Source organism: Micrasema longulum, unplaced genomic scaffold (genome assembly GCF_059751315.1).
Source record: "Micrasema longulum isolate JH-2025_06_02 unplaced genomic scaffold, ASM5975131v1 h1tg001501l, whole genome shotgun sequence".
Taxonomy (NCBI): domain Eukaryota; kingdom Metazoa; phylum Arthropoda; class Insecta; order Trichoptera; family Brachycentridae; genus Micrasema; species Micrasema longulum.
Window position 1 is genome coordinate 23,256 of NW_028278685.1, and position 20,739 is coordinate 43,994.

General features: G+C 38.9%; 2 protein-coding genes across 2 annotated transcripts in view; one reads left to right on the plus strand and one right to left on the minus strand.

Annotated features, from left to right (window-relative positions):
- Nucleotides 1-12,814, plus strand: part of LOC148275149 (transmembrane and coiled-coil domain protein 3-like) — a 36,029-nt gene extending 23,215 nt beyond the window's left edge. Inside the window, exons 6-12 of the mRNA XM_088236093.1 lie at nt 363-439; nt 1,946-2,076; nt 4,625-4,829; nt 7,177-7,300; nt 9,894-10,004; nt 10,578-10,685; nt 12,608-12,814. Of these exons, the coding sequence (XP_088092219.1) occupies nt 363-439; nt 1,946-2,076; nt 4,625-4,829; nt 7,177-7,300; nt 9,894-10,004; nt 10,578-10,685; nt 12,608-12,814 (963 nt within the window). The remainder of the gene's footprint in view (nt 1-362; nt 440-1,945; nt 2,077-4,624; nt 4,830-7,176; nt 7,301-9,893; nt 10,005-10,577; nt 10,686-12,607) is intronic.
- A 3,068-nt stretch (nt 12,815-15,882) lies between these two features.
- LOC148275150 (uncharacterized) lies at nt 15,883-20,589 on the minus strand. The gene is made up of 4 exons (XM_088236094.1): nt 20,197-20,589; nt 19,296-19,464; nt 17,531-18,077; nt 15,883-16,939 (listed from the first exon to the last, which is right to left on the minus strand). The coding sequence occupies exons 1-4, from the start codon at nt 20,587-20,589 to the stop codon at nt 15,883-15,885; spliced, it is 2,166 nt and encodes a 721-aa protein (XP_088092220.1).
- Nucleotides 20,590-20,739: the final 150 nt, after the last annotated feature.

Genomic DNA, 20,739 nt, shown 5'->3' on the forward strand with positions numbered 1-20,739 from the left:
TTTTAGCATAAATAGAATCTGAACGTATGAACAAAATGACATTCATAACTCAATTTTACAAAAAATGTGACTTCCACCTTTCAGCTTTATGGTACAGATATAATTCTTAACAATGTTTTGAGTATGTCCAAACTTTCGCAGCTAAACTAGCTATTTAGGGGAATATGAACCAGCCGATGACAGGTTATAAGTCCTGTAAATGCCTAGATTTCCATATAATCTTCTCAAAAATATTTTTCCTCTCTGTTGTAACAAATTTAAATATGAAAAACGTGTTATTTTATTAAATGTTAGTGGCTAAACGAGATGTTTTAAAAACCATATTTTCTTTAATGTTCAATTTTTAAAATATTATTTTTTAGACGCATGGATCCAGTACGGGGCAAGGTTCCCACAGGCAGCCCAGGGAGATGTTACGGGATATGGGACAAGGTTTAAAGTGAGTATCAAAATTGTTCATTTCTTTTATGATTTTTTTATTCTGTTCCCTCCAAAACAGCCAGAATTATGTCCTTTTCACGTTTTATTATTATTTTAATTTTTTGCAAAGCAAAAATGGTAATGGTATTAATATATTTTTAATATTAATTAGATAAAAAAAACTAACTAAATGCCTTAGACATGTCGATTCCCTATTCATTTAATCACATTTTCTAAGTCAAAGCTTAAAATAGGAAAACAAAACGAATAATATATGTTCAAAAGTAGCACGGATGATGGAAATAGAGAAACACAAATATTATACGGGCTGTTAGGAGTGATAGCTTTATTCGAACAACAAGGTTCTATGTGTATCACTTGGAACCTTGTTGCCAGTAAATAGTATGTGCAACCCTGTTTTCTTGAATGATTTGAATCTACAGTCGTCAATTGAAACCATGTTGCATTCGTATCAGCTTAGATATTATACAGACTTGAAATTTTCGTACATCGTAGAATGTTAAAAATGGAACCTTTTTGCATCAAAATGTAAAAAAAGTCAAAAAATGAAACGTTAACGTTTTACGTTTTCCCACTTTTTACACCAAAATGTTCAGGACTTATTTTTCTTCATACAAATATTCCCACCAATTTAAGTTTTTTACATTTTTCATCACCCCGGTTTTATGCTTAAAAATTTTGGAATTCATTTGATGTGTCAAAAAAGCCAAAATTATGTCGTTGTAATGATGCCGCGGCCCGCGCGTCACCGCGTGTGCCACGCGAATGAAGAATAAAAACAGGTAAACAACTAATAAAGGATAAATTATTGTCTTAACCTAAATTCAAAGCAGGTGCAGTGTAATTGACTTTTTTCTTCCAGTGTCTTTTTTTAGGGTCGTTCTTAGTTTTCATTTGAACAAAAACTCATATTGACTTGTACAAATCATGATTCGCAGTTGACAAACGTTTAGAAACTATAAAGTTTTCATATCATTAAATTGCGATGTTTCAAACATGACAATAGAAATATTTAAAGTTACAAAACCGATTGTTCAAAAAGTGGAAACAATTTTGCTGCGATCTGTGTCAGTTGTTTTTAGTGATGCCAGAGAAAAAAAGTGATACCGAATAAATAAAATTTCCCAACATTTAGGGGAAAAATTATTTTATGCAAATTCAAAATTCTATTTTCGTTTTTTTAATTTACACATAAAATATGTTTAACACGCTGTTTTTAAATCAAATAAAAAGACAGATTAAATAATATTGTTTGAAAAAATATAAAAATATTTTTCGTGAAATCATTGAAAACAGGTAAAAAAGTATTGACTATATCCACTTATAACCAATTTTACAAATTAATTCCTATTTTTTCCATACATTTTTCATTTCCTCACTTTAGCGTTCTCCTCGGTTTTACACTTTTTTCTTGCTCCCTTGAAAAGCGTAAAAAGGGAAAGGGATTAGGGAGTGTTACGCATAATGTTTGAAAATAATTCATATTTGAAAATTTTCTTTCTAGAAATGTGGGTGGGAACATAAGAGATGGCATCACAGGCCTCGGAGGCACAGTAATGTCCAAACCTCGCGAATTCGCTCACCTCATCAAGAACAAGTTTGGATCTGCAGATAATATCAACCAAATGGCAGCTCGTAAGAAAATTATTTATTATTTTATCAGCGTCAATGGTCTTTTAAGAACCGGACTTCTAAATGGAGGGTGACTAATGCTAAATCTCCACCTCCAAGCCCAAGTCCTTAAAATATCGGGCTTTAGGTAGGGGGCGAGCGCTCTCACATCCTCAGGCTTAACCAGTGGTACTCCGTAGAATATGATATGACTTATCACATTCACATTTTTTTTTTTTTTTTTTTAAATATATTTACAAAATAGTCTTAAATTAAAGTCCTGCTGAGTTGCAAACGTACAACTAGTCATCAGGTTCTTGTAAATTGATTCGATTATTCATACTTAACCTACATTAATAATAATTTTACTTGAAAAACATTACATATTACATTATCAAAAATTAAAAACTATCACTAATACAAAAAACTTTTTTCTATTAACCATAATTTGAGCAAACGTCTCACTCCTGTATTTAACTCAGTATTTTTAAATATTGTTTGGTAACATGTTAAATATTTTAGGTATACTGTATTGCAGTGTCCTTTTGCCATATTTATTGCAATATCTAGGAACAGCTAGCCCTTCCATACTAGTAAACCTGGTGTTTTAATCATGTACCAACTTGTGTTTATACTCGGAGTGCGACACATGCTGACAAATTAATTTGTACCAAAGTAGAGCCCTAACAGATAATTTATGTACAGATTTATACATCAATGATATTGAAATATTGTGTCTCTGGCGGTATAGAATATGTATAGGTGTTTCTTCATCTGCACTGTAAAATCTGCATCTATAAGTTTTAGAAATGTTCATTCTAGCAAGGTGTTAATTCAATTCGCAGTGCCATGTAAATTAACAAGAAAAATAAATACATTTTTACATTAGGGAAATATCACGATTTTTAAATACATTTTTAAAGTAATAAAGGTCAATGAAATACTGTCCAGTAAAAAAAAATTTTTTTTGCTATTAGCATAAAAAATATTTTTAAATTAGTAATTTTGAATTCCCGCAAAAACCGTCATTCCATCGGCCACGCCCCTAATACATCACAATTCATGTTTATTTGTTCCTGCCCATTCAAATTCGTTTAGAACACTGTCACGAATCTTGATGTCACAACTGCCAAGGCCAAACATGTTGCGTTTTTCTAGCGACGTATTTACATTTATGTATGAAAACATTCCTCCACAATATCCAAATTGATTTCAAAAATACAATGAATTATTCTAAATCTATTTCATATATTTTTATCGGTATTCGTAGTATGTGATATTTCCCTATTCCGTAGAAATTGACAAGATTGGTTGCTATGTCTTACTATTTTTCCACAATGTTCTCCATCTCTGTTGCAATATTTTAACTTGACGTAGTTTTAAAGAAATCATTCTATGGTATAAAAGATTCAACAATAGTATGTCAAAATATTTTGATGAGGAAGTTCAGCCCTACGAGAAATTGTATAATTAAAAATATTTTCTTACGCGCGGTAAAAATTACAGCATTAAATTATACAGCAATGTTTCTTGAAAATGTATGAAAAAAAAAATAAATATTTTATTAAAAACAAACTTCTTCGAATAACGTCACCAGTTCATAGGAATCAACCAATGATAAGGTTGCGAAAGATTTCCGGTTTATGGTACGTCAACAGACCAATCGGCAGAACTGACGAGAAAAGAAGGGGAAGAGAATTTGAGACATCACACGCGGAGTAATTTTAGATAAACATTTCTCTAATCCATGCAGTTACCTGTCTTGCAAATATATATTTAATTAATTAATTTTTTTATTAATGCAATTAATATTTATTTTCAAGCACCCCCTTCGGATTTAAGAGGTAATATTTTTTGACTTTTGATCTTAGTTTTTTTTTTTTGTTAAATTCTATAAAAATATTATTTGAAAAAATTAGATACCAAATAATATGAAACAAACTAAAATTCAAGACGTACATATTATAAAAAGAAAAATCCAAAGTGACACTCTTGTCAAAGTAGTAGGAGAATCCTGCTCCGGAAAACCCCCTCGGATACATGGAACAGATCAACATCCAGAGCGATATTGTTCAGCGTAGCGGTAGCCCTTCCAACAGGCAGGGTGCTCCTGTATATCGGGATATAAAACAATCTATGCTAACGCTGTCTTCGGTAATTATCAGGAACATTCAAACCAATGCTCATCATAATCTCAGAATTATCGACCATACTGCGCAACAATGGATAAAAATGTGTAGTCAAATACACATTCCTTCTAGTCTCTCAACTGTTGTAGCCAAGCATACCCCGGAGAAACTCGGTCAGGTAGAGCCGAGGATAACACCCGCATTCTCTCATGTAGAGATATCTCAGAAACTTCTTTTGGATTTTCTCTATCACAAGAGAGTACTTCAGTTCATATGGCCCCCAAATCATCGAGCCACTTTCGAGTCTACTTCGTGTCCGTTATGTCCCTTTTTAGTGCATAGGGCACTCCATTCGCAGTGTATCTCAATCATTTGACCCACGAATCTAGGTAATAATTTCACACCACTAAGACCCACTGAACTGAAATCCCTCCCGTCTTCAGGAAACAACTGGGCGGACGGGCGGCGGCCGGAGGGCGAGGGGGCGCACACGCTGCCGGGGGCGCTGCGCGCTGGGGAGGGGAGCGGCGGCGCCGCGGGGGGCGCGGGCGGCGTCAGCGCGGGCTCCGGGGGTGCGGGCTCGGGACACAACAAGCTCACCTCGGAGGAGGGCAGCGAGTGCTCGTCTGTCACCAGTTCAGGATGCGGGTAAGGAAGTCAATTAATTCATGTATCCCTGATATACCTGGCTGAGCCATTACTACAATGAGGAACTTCAGTGCTATGGGAAATTGGATGTAAAAATATTTTCTTACACATGGTAATAATGAAAGCATTTAATGAGGAACTTCAGCCCTACGGGAAATTTGATACAAAAAATGTTTTCTTACGCGGGGTAAAAATTAGAGCATTAAATTGTACGCCAAAGTTTCTTGAAAATGTACAGAAAAATTAATAAAAAATATTTTGATAAAAACGCACTACTTTAAATGACGTCACTGGTTCATGTGAATAAACCTATGATCTGAGAGCTATGGAAGATTTCCGGTCTACTTGTCGCTTCTGGACCAATGGGAAGAACTGAATGAGAATAAGCGGAAATGAACCTCTGACGTTACACGCGGAGTTATTTCAGAAATACAAAACTTTGAAAAATCGTATCGCCGATGATACGATATATAAAAATTTAAAAAAAATTTTTTTGGCTTAGTTTAACAGTCTATTAACAAATAAAAAAATTTAAAAAAACCACTGAACTTCCTCATTGTACTGCTGAGTTTCTCGAAAATGTACAGCAAAATAATAAAAAATATTTTAATAAAAATGAACTACATACTTTGAACAACGTCACCAGTAGACATGGATCAATTAATTATAAAAGAGGTGTGGAAGAATTCCGGTTTGCTTACTGTCAACGGACCATTTGGTAGAACTGATCGAGAATAAGCAGAAGAGAATCTCTGACGTCACGCGCTGCGGAGTTCAGAAGTACAAAACATTAAACAATAATAGCGCTGATCATACGATATATCAAAATTGAATTTTTTTTTTTTACTTATTGTCATCATTCCCTTTCCGCATCTAATGGTTCATAGGGCACTGCATTGATGCCCCAATCGTAGCGTATCTTGACCATTTTTGTTACATGAAAGTAAGATGATCAGTCTTACGCATCAGGTACCAGTCCAGGGACTATGAAATATTCCAGTGTGAAACACCCTTTTGAATAAATATTTAATATCAACCATGTTGGGAATTGAACCCGAGACCTCTTAAATGGTACGCAAATGCGCTGACCATTACGCCATGAGGCCGACAAAGCTGGCTTAGTGTAATTGGTCTATTAACAAATAAAAAATAACCATTGACCTTCCTCATTACTATAGCACCCCCCCACCTTTTGATGATGGATTATTTTTTTTACATATTTTTTTATTAATAAAAAATATATATATATTTTGAAAAAGTATTGAATTATATTTTATTGAAACATAACCGTATATATATAATCTTAATGAGAAATTCAAAATGCCTTTAAAAAAGAAGAATCACTTAATGGACGCAATGACAATATTGTTATTTTTTTCAATGCTAAATTTTGTGGCTTACACGGGCACAGCCTACAATGCCACAACACAAAAATGGAGGAACCAAGTGTCGGGGTATTTAAAAAAAAACTCTTCGCCTAATGCGAGAAACGCCCGTCTTTACCCCAGACTACATACTCTTTTGTTGCCCGATGAGGGAAAAATAAAATTAGTTCATCTTGAAAAACTATCGTGCTAAAGCATCGTCACTCTGTCGCACAGGAAACTTCCTGTCTGAGAATGTAGCCAATTTTTGATCCCTGGGGTGCTATTCCGAACCACTCTAAGAAAACAGTTTTTCTCGTGTATTTTGTATGTAAATACACGAGATTTGATGCGCCTGAACTACTGAGCTTAATCAAATTAAATATCCCAAATAAAAACCTCATACAAAACTTACTCTTTCATACCAATAACCAAAGAACTAACTATGGTTTTCATTCCCCTATGCCCAGAATTCTTAGGTCCGCCAACAAACATACCAGTCTTAATTTCTTTGATAACAAGTTGTCTTCTTTCAAACAATCACTGAATCAAATTCAATTATAAACACCTCCCTCTCGCTTCCACTCCCACCAAGTTTACTATATACCATTGTGTCTTTCTACTTTCCTTTATAATAATTTTCTATGCATAAATATGTCCTTAAAAATGCCCATTGGGCGTATATATAAATAGATAAATAAGACGGCCGCCAGAGCGTTTGGAATAACCAACCCTCTGGGCTGCTTATTCTGAATGGAATTGCGCGCAAAGAGATCACTCTGCTAGCGTTCTGTTACGTGTGCTTTTGCGTTCAAAATACCACCCCTGGTCCCTTTTATTTTTCCTTGATGAATTTCCCTTATATTTTTTTCTTTATGGCATTGATCACCTTTTTGAAAATGTATTGCCTGTACAAAAAAGGACAAATTTAGTATTATATGTATGTGTACTATAAGATTTAATATATTTGAATTTGCTTTCAGCTACCAAAATCAGACCGGTAATAACAACCTGAATGATGTATATTCTCTTAAGCAGATATTCTGCGAACTGAAGGATAGAAGAGAAGACATTGACAGAATCTGCGAAAAACTAGACGCCATCAAGGTAAAAATTTATATTTAAAGCACTTACTTGTTATTCTTTATAATAAAATAAACATGAAACAACTCTGCTTCAACCACGTTTTTCTTTCCACCAAATTAGTTCAGTATACTTCGATTCAAAATTATTATTTAAAGAGCACATTATTAAAATATCTAACAAAGCTGTAAAATTATTAGGATTTGTACTTAGAACCGGAAAAGATTTTAATAATATAAACACATTAAAATATCTTTACACATCTCTTGTTAGAAGCCAACTAGATTATAATTCTTCAATATGGTCACCTTATCAAATCACTTTCTCAGATTCTATTGAGAGAATTCAGAATAAATTTCTTAGATATATTAATTTTAAGATGGGTTTTTCTACTAATCAATTAAATTATAACAAAATTTTAGACTCTCTTAAATTAACTAAATTGCAAGAACGAAGAACATCGACCGATCTTATGACTTTATATAAAATAATAAAACCAATGTTTGATACCCCTGATCTACTGAAATTGATTTCATTCTATGTACCACCTAGATTAAGCAGAACATCTACAATATTTTATTGTCAAAATTCTCGAACGGTAGCTCAATATTACTCACCTATTGTTAGATTACAGAATACCGGGAATGAATATGCATCACATTTTGATATATTTAGTTTATCTCTGCCTAACTTAAAAAATAAAGTGACCAACATATTTTTATCAAAAAGAGCAAATCATCTTCAGAAGATTGGGTTGGAATAGTTATAATTTGATTGATTAATGTATTTTGTTATTGTATAATTTCTTTAAAATATGTATGTATTTCAAGTAATTAATAATGTGTATAGTACGAGTATATTAATATTTCATACTCGATTTTTTTTATTTTTAATCTTTTTATTTCTAAGCACTCTTTATACCATATATTTGTAAATGGCAGAAATGCCGTATATAAATAAATAAATAAAGAAGCTTGTGTGGCTTTCAACAAGTCAGTAGAAAAAAAAACTTTATAAACGGAGTTGTTTTATGCCATGAGGTTAGGTCATTTTTTAATACTATAATTATATCTGTACCTCAGAGGCAGACGGATGCAAATCCTGAATTTGATGAAATGACATTTCGATTTTCGTATCCAGTTTACGACCATGTCCATTGATTTTGAAGAAATGTAAGTCTTACAATGAAAGAACCAATGTATTAAGATACTGAAAATACAAAATAATGCTATAAATTATCAGAAATCACTTAGAGAAAGTAGATTCTTTAGACTTTAGTTGAACGTTTGACATTTGGATTTGCATCCGTCTGCCTCTTAGGTACTTCTTTAGATGTACATGTATCATGTTCAGGCAGGTGAAAAATGATACCGACATATTGTCAGTGATAATATGGCTAATCTAGCAGTCCAACCGCGGCTAAATTTTCCAGAAAAACTTAAGTGATTGGACTTGCCTAGACCCCCCTGAAGGACTTCTTGTGATTTAAAAAAAAAAAAACAATTAATAGATATTAATTTGCATTTTTGCAGTAACCCATAATAATGAACAATGTACACAATAAAACACCCTAAATATGTTCTGTGTCTGAGTAGATAAAAATAGACCTCTGTGTATGAAATCTGTGTTCAGGCAGACGAAGAATACAGTTCTGTGTGTGAAATGTGTAAGAAGACAAAGACACAGAACTCGTTGATGCACCGAGCTGTACAGTCATATTATTAGTAAATACCATTAGAAATAAAAGAACAAAAAAATGTTATTTCATTTAAACGTAAGATAAAAAAATATGTGTGTAGCAGATAAGTTAGCTCTTAAAAAGTAATTGTATTCGAGTTGGCTTTAAAGAAGTTTTTTTTTTGAAGTGTACGTATATTATTTAGAAATGTTAATAATTTGTATATATTTTAATAATAATTAAATATAAGTTAATATTAGGACATTCATTCTATTTTAAGACTAAATAAAAAAAATATTTTAAAAAATGTAAAAACCCTTGACGAATGTTTTCAACCAGATGGGTGCTCTCAGGTAAAAATCCTGAGTAAAGAAATCGAGGGGAGATACGTCCGCCTCGTTGTGTAGTGGTTGACGCATTCACCTATAATTCTCGAGGTCCCGGGTTCGATTTCTGGCAGGGTGGATGTGAAATATTAATTTTGAAGGTTTTTTAAAACTGTAATATTTTATTGCTTTTGGACTGACACCTGAAGCGTAACACTGATCACATTACCTTTATGCAACAGATGATTGAACTACGCTTCATTTGGTTTACCTATGCAGTGCCCTATGCACCACCGGGTTCAGAAGGGGGATGATAATACGTGTGAAATAGAACCAAAATCTTGGGCGAGTGATGGCCACTCTTAGGTAAAATTCACAAAAAAGGAAATTGAGTATGAGATAAGTATGCCTTATAGTGAAGTGGTTGGTATGTTCGCCTACTATGCCTGGGTCCGGCAAGGTCCTGGCAAGGTCGACATTAAAATTTCACTGTTCCGTTTGGTGTATTGATGCAGTGTCCTACACACCGATGCATGCGGTATGATGATGTTAATAATAAATGTGCATGTGTATTGTATATTTATAAATCTAACTAATAAAATGTTGATTACAGACATTATCACAAGAGGTGTCTTATTTATCATCAGCTCTACAAGAAGAAAGGTTTCGCTCCGAGCGGCTCGAAGAACAAATTAATGATCTCACAGAATTACATCAAAACGAAGTGAGTTAAATGATAGTTTATTAAAAAATAATTGTTTATTTATTCATAAAAATACAGTAAACTCTCGTTTTTACTTTCCTCAATTTTACGTTTTCCCGCTTTTTATGCCAGAATGTTTATTTATGCGGGTGAGATTCATCTAATTGAATTATTTCACCTACATACTAGGCAACGCCTGAAAATGTTATTTTTTCAATTTCTATACTTCTTCATAGACCAGGTAATTTATCAACATTGCTGAATATAAAGGTTTCCGCTCTTTAACTTCACAAACATCAACAGATGAAAGAATTGAAGGAATATAGATGTTCAAATATAGGCAGAATGGTGAATGTTACACAGAGTGTAAAGTGGCCACTTAAACCAGCCATTTACTGGTCATAAGCCCTGTAGATGCCTAGACTTCTAAATAACCTTATCTTAAATGTTCTTCATCTCTGTTGTAATATGTTAATATAAACAGCTCCCCAGGGAGTTGAATCCAGTCCTTGTCTACAAAAATTTGGACAAACTCATAATATTGTTATAAATAGCTGTATAAATGAGCGTTATAAAATATTTGTTTTGTTTTAGGTGGAAAATTTGAAGCAGGCGTTGGCCGACGTAGAGGAGAAAGTACAATATCAAAGTGAAGAGAGAGTACGGGATATTCACGAAATGCTAGAACTCTGTCAAACCAAGGTATTCTTCTTTTGCATTGTCAAAAATATAACTAATTTTAGTGAAGTAGTGATACCCATTGACGCTAGATGTCGCTACTGGGCTAGCCATGTGACGCCTGAGTGGGGGGAGCCACCTGTGCTGCAGTGGCGAATGGTGATTTTATTTACAGGTAAGCCATAAAAAAATATCATATATTATTTACCTAGATAGAAGGTACATAATATATGATGTATGGTTCTGTGTGATACAACAACTCTCATCCATGAAATCAACTCAAACGATGTAACTTCGTGATATATTATATTATATAGATATATTATACATTACTTTAATACATAGCTCATTAAAAAATAAATAAAAAATAGCACTATGAATTCAGTCGATATTAGGTATTCAATTGAAATGTCAACTGGCCGAATGGTTCTAGAAATTAATAGTGCTAAAAACGGCTGCGTCAAGCGTCACATGTCGTGCAATATGGCGCATGAAAGTAACTATGGTCTTATGTCAAAAGTACCATCTCAAAGAAAAATAGCCCTTAAGAAACAATATTTGAAATACTGTTTTCCAAATCAAGAATCTTCAAATAATTTGTGTATTCTGCAAGTTTAATCTAGGAGAAAAAACCCGCACTGGGGTTAAAACATTTAAAATATAGTTTACTTTTTGGATGAAAAAATAAGCTGGAATAATCGGCTAGTTTCTTGGCTCACCGCAGGCGCTGGGCGCGCTTTATTAATATTTGTATTTATATTAGGATAAAAATACAAACGGTGAAAATGATTTAAAATAAATGGTAATTATTTATTTGTTTTTCTGTAAATAAAGTTACAGTAAAATATTATTATGGTTAGTTTAATATAATGGTAAGCTGCGTATAATCGCTTCTATACACGGTTCGCCCCTGCTATGCTGCAACTTAGCAATCGGCTAGGCCGAGGGTATTTATTCAGAGTTACTCAGATTCAGACTCTCATAATCTTTTCTTTTCGGACCATCAAGTTATTACACTAATGAATTCTTTGGCTTGGGTCTATAAGGGCCAATGTCGTAAATCGCAATACAAAAGGAGAGCAATTATTTAGCCATTTTGTGGCGCTATAATGAACTGTTTGACGTCTTTGGTAACAAATATTAATAAAAATCATTTCAACACATGTACATATGTGTGTATAAAATAGTTGAATTTACAAGTTTTTTCCTTGACATCGACCCTCTTCAAAACGGTGGCAAAAAAATAGGAAATCTGATATTGGTCCTTCTAGACCCAAAACTGAGGATGTTCAGTGTTTTTTAAAAATTTGAAATTTGAAATTTTTTTTGAAAAGAGAGTTTTGGATTTCCGTTTTTTTCAAGTTCTCTTCCGCTCCTTCTCAGTCAGTCCGGCCGATTGGTCCGTTGACGTACCGGAAACCTTCCATAACTCTTATCATTGGTTGATTCATTGACGTCGTTCAAAGTAGTTTGTTTTTATTTAAATATTTTTACATAATGTAATTTAATATTTGCTTTTAAAAGTAAAATGTTTGACCACAGAGTTTGTTTATTTTTTATTTTTATTTTATTTATTCAAAGAAAACAACAGTCATTACGACAAAAAAATAAATACTTTCAAAAAACCAAAATTATAGTTTTCTAGACATTACTAAATACAATGTCAAAAAAAGAAGAAAAAAAGCGTATATTAAAATAGCCACTCTGCATCATTCCACACGTAAAAAAATAAATAAAATATTACAATAATAATAAAATAAAAAAAGAAAAAAAATAATAAAAATTAAAGAAAAAGTTTTTTCTTTACTCGGACTTAATCCTTTCGCTCGCGGATACATACGGAGTAATACGTCAATGCTTTAAATGTTAATAATAAATCTTTTTTTGTACATTCTTAGAAAACTTCACCGTATAATTTAATGCTCTTTTTTTTTCTCATCCGACAGATTAGTAAAATGGAACACCAGGCCATGCAGCAGCAACAGTACGTCAACCTCGAGGGTATCGAGGGCTTTAACGCCCGAGTCCTTGCTGTGAAGCTCATCAACGTAGTCCTCACCGTGCTCCAGGTCGTGCTGCTCCTCGTAGCCACTGCTGCCGGCATCCTGATGCCCTTCCTCCGCACCAGGTATGCCCTCGCCGTCAGACATTAGGTCTTGAGGAAGAATGACAATATCTGAGTTTTTTACATGTTTAAAGTAATAAAGGTCTATGAAATACTGTCCAGTAAAAAAAATTTTTTTTTGCTAATTATTAGTAGCATAAAAAATATTTTTATATTTGTAATTTTGAATTCCCGCGAAAACGGTCGTCCCTTCGGCCACGCCCCTAATACGCCACGATTTATGTTTTTTTGATCCTGGCCATTGAAATTTGTTTAGAAAATTATCACGAATTTGGACATAACAACCAAGGCCAAACACGTCGCATTTTTTACGAACATATTTTTATTGAATTTCTTTTTGAGATTTATGTATGAAAACATCTCTCCACAATATTCATATTGATTTTGAAAATACAATTAATTATTCTAAATCCATTTATTATATTTTTATCGGTATTAATAGTATGTTATATTTCCCTATTCCTCCGTATAATTTGCCACACTCACAGTGAAAGGAGCAATGAAAGCAGTAGAGTTAAATTAAATGAAAATCGCAGTTTACGAATTTGAAATATTTAAAGAGTAACTTATTTATTGCCAAAAAAATGCTTTTTTTTTAGTACAAGCTAACTGATAGAAAGACTTTAAAACGGTTTTCGAGAATGTGAAGGGAGTGCTTTTACTGTCGTACTTTAGGGGCATAATATAAATGTATTGACGTATTAAAACAGAGATGGAGAACATTTTAGAGAAGAAAATATGGAAGTCTAAGCATTTGCAGGGCTGATGACCTGTCATTGGCTGGTTTAAATGGCCACTTTACACATAAGATCTAAATTTGTTGCAACAGAAGGAAAACTTTTTCGGGAAGGAATATGGAAGTCTAGGCATTTACAGGGCTTATGACCTGTTATTGGCTGGTTTGAGTAGCCTCTTAACACCCGGACTTCCATAAATATTATCTTCTCAAAAATGTTTTCGCTCTTTGTTGCAACAAATTTAGATCTAAATAACTCCCTAGGGAAGAAATCCAGCCTGTCTGCAAACATTTGGACATGCTCAAAACTTTGTTGACTCTACACATTCACCATTTTGCCTTTGTTTGAACATCCATATTTCTTTAATTCTCCCATCTGTTTAATTACTACCTAGGGGATGAAATACAATCGTTGTTTAGAAACACTTGAACAAACTCAAAATACTGTTGAATAAGTGTACTTTTAACAAATTAATTTAAATATTAAGTTGTAAGTAATGAGATTAACAATTTCATTATGTTTAGTACGTTAATTTGTTTGAATGACCGTATTAGCCAGAATATAATGTAATATATATATGTAGGACTGTTGGTTTCCCAAATAATATAAAATAAAGTAATTCATTTTATTTTACTCAAAATGTTTTTTAAAATATTATTTAAAATATATTCGGGGTTTAGGCCATATCAAGATGTACCAGAGTTTACACTTCCTACGCACGCAGCCAAGCAATTGGGTGGAAACCATCCTCTGACCCTTTCGGGGAAAACAAAGGAACCGTCAACTACAGTCTCAGGGGAATGGATCATGAATAAAAAAATCATATTTTTATAATATTTGATGTTAACATAAGTTGTGTCCGTTTTATTCCAAATAAAGAATGCAGTAAATTGGCCAATTATGTATTCTCCTTCATTATTTTACTACAAATTAGTCAATGTGGTTAGTGTCTACCGTACATTCACGGAGACTGGACCGCTGTGCACATGCAAACCACGAGCCCGCTGCGTGATATCGTGTGATTGGCCCATTTCACACCATGGCAAAATTCTACACTGCATGATAAAATACAAAACGGTGGATCAATATTTATTGTTTTACAATTATTTATTTATTTATTTAATGCCCAGCAAACGCAATAACCAGTACACCACGAGACCGACTAATCTCCGGTCGATTTCCTTTTGCAGGATTTTCACCTAAGAGTTCTCGTTAAATTTAAATAACCATTTTGATAAAACTATCATTAAAATCTCTTTTGTTAAGTTTTACTATTTTATTTTAATTAGGTTGTGGTCCCGTGGCTAGTGTTGCGGACTCACGGATCAGAGATGTTGGAACTCCACTCTACCCCAACTCGATTTCCATTTTCTAATCTTTCTAAAAATGGTCACCAAAATTTAAATATTTTGGTAAATTATAAGAACGCCAATATTTTTTTATTATTTGAATAATATGAACTGAGGCCTTTTTTTATTGATATTTTTATTGTAACAGACGCGGCGGATCACTGCTTCGTCCGTAGCAATCGCGCCCGTCACAAGAACTGTATTTCTATAGGTGCTGGTGTCAAACGCAGAGTGGCCGGGCGTAGGCGGGCCTCGGCCGACGAACGATAAGCTCCGGGGGAGGTATCGTCGCCTAGAGATCCCTTGCGGGGTCGCTAGCGAGTAGCGCTGGCGGCCGCAATCCTGAGTCAGGCAACCGGGTTGTAAGGCCGGTATCTCTCCGTCGGTGGGAACGGCGGGGTGTGTTCCGGGGAAGTATCCAAGGGTCCAAATTATCCGGGGTCCAAAATCCAATCCAAAGAGTATCCGAGTTCCAAGTCCAGGGGGGTAGCGGTGTTCGAATCCAGGTGGCGATGAGGTCCGGTTTGAAGCGAGGTAGGGAGGTGAAGTGGAGAGTAGAAAGCCTTAGTAGTGTGGTGAGATGACTGACTTTATTTTTCCCCGGCGGGGCTATATATACAACATTTTGCCGTGCGGCGGTGGGCTAGGCCAATAGCGGGCGGTGCTAGGTTGACCAATCACGCGGCGAGAGAGATAGCGAGCACATTTGCCGGCTCTATCGGTCTCTCTCGCGCCACGTATAAGGTCCCCACCCTCCCGCTACCGGCCGCAGTTCCCCGCCGACCGCGCGGCGATCAACACTTATACAGAACAACATAAAAACACATTATGGGCATACAAATATTTTCATGAATTCTAATCTATATGTGGGCTTCAGTATGGCGATCACCACCCCCGAAAGTGACAAATACTAGTCTTTATTGAGGAGGTGGTAGATCGCTTACACATACTGAAGCCTCCTATGCTACATTAAAACCCCAGGAAGGGCCGCCAAGTTGGTGCATGTACTTTTACGTCGGCAACACTCCCCCCTGCCGAGGAGGCATCTCTGCGCCGACGTCGTCCTTGATTTGCAACACGGCGAGCTTGACGGCGGGTCGTGTGTAGGTTCCGGTGGCTGTCTGGACCCGGGCGCTCCTGACTTGTCCATCCTTCCCTGGTGTGACTGCTATGACGCGTCCCCGCGGCCATTCATTCCGCGGGAGGGCGGCGTTCGTTATTATGACCAGGTCATCGACCATGATCGGTGTGGCGGCCTGTTGCCACTTCCGTCGCTGTGCCAACGTCGGGAGATATTCCCTCATCCATCTTTTCCAAAATGCGTCGGCTAGTTTCTGCGCCACCCGCCATTGTTTTCTGAGGCACAGTTCGGGCGGCGCGTCTCTGTAATCGGCCAGATGCGGCTGGGCCCCGCTCGACCCGATGAGAAAGTGCATCGGAGTCAGCGGAGCGTCGTCTCGGCTATCAAGCGAGACGTGGGTTAGGGGCCGAGTGTTTACTGTGTACTCGGCCTCCGCTATCGCTGTCATTAGCGTTTCCTCTCGGGGGGCTTGTTCCTTTAGAATCACCATAAGCGCCCCCTTTATCGACCGGACGAGCCGTTCCCAGGCTCCCCCCATGTGTGGCGCCGATGGCGGGTTGAACACCCATTTGATCCCTCTCCTTGTCGCCTCGTTCTGTAGTTCGGGATCGTGGGCTAGTTCCTTCATGGCGGCCGCCATCTCTTTGTCTGCGCCTCTGAAGTTCGTCCCGTTGTCCGAGTAGAGCGTTGTCGGATGTCCTCTGCGGGCCGCCATCCTTCTGAGGGCCTGCACCGTCGAGTCAGTACTCAACGACGGTGTAATTTCAATATGCACGGCCCTCGTAACCATGCACGTAAACAGGGCCCCGTATCGTTTCTCCCGGCGTCTTCCGATAGTTACGTATACGGGCCCGAACATGTCCACCCCACAGTGGGTAAAAGGCCTTACGTGATGATCGAGTCGGCCGGCAGGCAGCTGTCCCATGAGCGGAGGCTGCGGGCGGGCCTTCTGTATTCGACAGTAGCGGCACTCGTATATAATTTTCCTTATATTTGTCCGTAATCGTGTTATAAAGAACTGTTGTCTGAGTTCGCTGAGTGTCCGCTCTGTACTTGCGTGTTGCCGCGACTCGTGATAATGCCTTATCAATAGACGCGTATAGGCGTGCGCTCCGTCCAGTATGACGGGCGCCTTTAGTTGCTCGCTCACCGCGGGGGCTTCCATAATTCGCGTCCCCATTCTGAGGACGCTATCTTTATCGAGGTAGGGAGTGAGGCCCAGCAGGCGGCTGTTCCGCGGGAGGCACTCCCCCCGTCTAATTGCGGCTATCTCGGCGTGGTAACTGTCTGTCTGGCTTATGAGTATCCACGCCCTCTCTGATGCCTTGAGTTCCGGGGCGATGAGTGTCGCGCTTCCTGTATTCTTTTTCCTGCAGCGGTTTATGAAGCGCAACACCCACGCTGTAGTCCTGATCAGTCTCCGCCAGGAGGAAAATCTTCTTTCGTCCGGGAGGGCTGTCATCACGATGGCACTGTTCGCACACTTTATTTCACTGCTTGTATCCGGGGTCGCCGTTATTACCTTGAGCGGCGGCCATTGACTTTTATTTTTCTTTATGAAACTCGGCCCACTGAACCACATGCCGGCCGGGGAGATGTCTGGTATCTCGCCGTCCCGCGTCCCGAGATCAGCGGGGTTCTTCTTTCCTGGTACCCACCGCCACTCTTGAGCGTTCGTTAGCTCATCTATTTCCCCTAGGCGGTGGGCTACAAATGGCGTGAAGATGCGCGAATCACTCTGGACCCAGCACAGCACCGTAGTAGAATCTGTCCAGTAGTAGGTATCGCGTATATTACTTCCGCATTCTTTCTTGATTGTGGCCGCCAGTCGTGCGGCCATGAGCGCGGCTTGTAATTCCAGGCGTGGAATTGATAGCGCTCGTAGCGGGCTAACTCGGCACTTGCTAGCCATGAACGTCGCATTCCTTCCGGCGGCGTTCTCCTCCACGATGTAGGCTACGGCGCAGCTCGCTTGCTCCGAGGCATCGGAAAATACGTGCAGCTCTACTGGCTGGCCCTTGGCGCTCGATACGCGCCGCGGTATAGCGCACTCGGTATTGCGTAATATGTCCACCCAAGTGCGCCATTTCTCTGCGTGTTCTTCATTCACTTGTTCGTCCCACTCTATGTGGGAGCGCCACACATCTTGTAGCAGTATTCGCGGGCGTATTGTCAAACACCCTACGAAACCGAGTGGATCGAAAATGCTCATAACTTCACTTAGCATCTGCCGTTTTGTAGGCCTCTCTGTTGGAACCTCCCGTGACACTTTAAATTTAAATTGAAACTCGTCTGTCACCGGGTCCCATTTGATGCCGAGGACCCTCTCTGTCACGGAGGTTCCGCTAATTATTTCGCGTGCGCTTTTCCCTCTCAGACTTGAAGGAATCGCTTCCATTACGGAGGGATCATTACTCGCCCAATTCGCGAGGATGAATCCGCCCCGCCGTAGTAGTTCGCTGACATCGTGGCGCAGTTGTATCGCCTCTGTTGCACTGTCTACGGCATCCATATAGTCGTCCATGTAGAATTTATTTCGCACAGCATCCCTGGCGGCGGCCATCTCTTGCCCGTGATCTTCTGCGACTTGATTTCTCACGTACTGTGCGCTGCTCGGTGAACACGCCGCGCCGAACGTCATCGACGTCATAATCATTTCCCGAATTTCTTCTTCGGGACTATCGCGCCAGAGGAACAGCTGCGCCCTCTGGTCTTCTTTTCTTATTTTAATTTGGAGAAACATCTCCCTTATATCTGCTGCCAGCGCGATCTTTCCCTCGCGAAATCGCATTATATTTCCCATAAGCGATGAGAGAAGGTCCGGGCCGTTGGCCAACATGTCGTTCAATGACTTCCCGTTGCAGCGGCTGGCGGCGTCAAATACTATCCGTATTTTATCCGGTTTATTCACGTTCGTCACTGCGAAATGCGGCAAAAACCAAAGCCCACTCGCAGTGTCTTGTCTTTCAGCCAGCGTCAGTTCCCGGGCATACCCCTTGTCTAGATATTCTTTAATCTTTAACTTGTAAGCCGCGGCGAATTCACTGTTTTTACTGAACTTTTTCTCTATGCTTAAAAATCGATTCAGCGCTGTACGGCGATTATCCGGTAAACATATTCGATTGTCTTTCCACAGTAGCCCTGTCTCGTACTGTCCTTGCGGTAGGAAACGTGTCGTGGCTCTCATGGTTTCTGTGGCTCGCGCCTCCTGACGCGATATCTTGGCTGTCGAACTTATACCTAACGCGTCGACGGCGTAATTTTGTTTAACTAGATTTTCTAGTCTCTGTTCTGTACTAAGCGCCATTAGTATGCTGGCGTTAGTCTGGCGTGTCCGCCCACCGTGTATCACCTTTCCTAAGGCTGTCACTGAGGCGATGTATTCCCCGCATCTCCGTGCCTCTCTCGTCACTATGAGAGAGGCGTTATCTTGGCCGATGAGTAACTGCGGGCACACTTGTCGCATCCTGCCTTCCCCTTCAATCACGGGCTGTAGCGGCAGACTCAGCTTCTGTATTGTGTTTGCGCGGAGAGTGAATAAATCTTCCGTAACTCCGCGCACTTTAATTGTGACTTTTCTTGATGCACTATCTGTTACGCACATTCCGCCGGCACCGTGGATTTTTAATCCTCGAGTCTCTCCCGGCGCGCCGATGTCGTTTGCTATTTTTGCGTCAATCAATGTCACGGTTGATCCCTCATCTAGTAACGCGTACGCGTTCACTCGTCCTCGCGGACCACTTAACATGACGGGAATCACTTTTAGGAGGACCGGTTCCTCCCGAGCGTAGGTGCTCGTCACTATATTATTCGTCCGCGAACTGTGGCCGTAATCGTAGTTTCTTTCATTTGAACTCGCGGCGCGGGTTTCGTTCGCGGTCGGTCTGTTTCCCCCGGCGCCCGCCGCTGCAGGCGTGTTGCGGCGGGCATTATTATCTGGCGCTCGTATATCGGCGCTAGACCGAGCTTCACTGATATCGGCACTATTTCTGTCGTGTAATGTCTTGTGATGTGTTCGGCGACATCCATCGAGGCCGCACTTTTTTACATTTCTACACTTTATCGCCCGATGAGTGTTCGATAAACACGAAAAACACAAATTCTTTCGCTTCACTATGTCCCATCTTTCCGGAATACTACACTCTATGTATTCCTGGCACGTTTGTAGTAAATGTCCTCGTCCGCACAAAACACATGACGCTACACTTTTCCCGTTTCCCTCTGTTGAAATCACTGTATGCACTTGTTCTCGCTTCTGTGGCTTCTCGCGTTGTTTTCCGCTGTACACTTGCGGCTCTATTCCGCCGCCTATCATCGAAGATTCCGTTAAATCTTCCAAGAAGAGCGCGAAATCCTTCGCGGAGGGCCTCACCCGGTTTCCTCTTCTGCTGTACCACCAGAGAGACTTCATGCACAGCGGTAACTTGCTCACTAGTTCACTTAGTAGTTGTGGCGTAGACATGTAATCGCCACCGAAGCCTTCTAAGGTCGCTATCGCGTTCCGAACTGCGCTAGACAGATCTACTAATGCTTGCGTAGATCCGTCGTTCTGTATGCAGCGGAGCCTTCTCACTTTTTCCAACAAGGAAGACGCTACAATGTCCGGCTGGCCGTAGTGTAGCTCCAACGTCTTCATTATCACCCTCACTTGGCTTGGATCCACTAGTAATGACGACACAGATTCTCTTGCCCGTCCTTTTAACGCACGCTGTAGACGCAGGAGGTTTTCTGGATCCGAAAGGCAGCACATCTCCGTCGACTGAGTGTACTGCGATTTGAAAGTAGA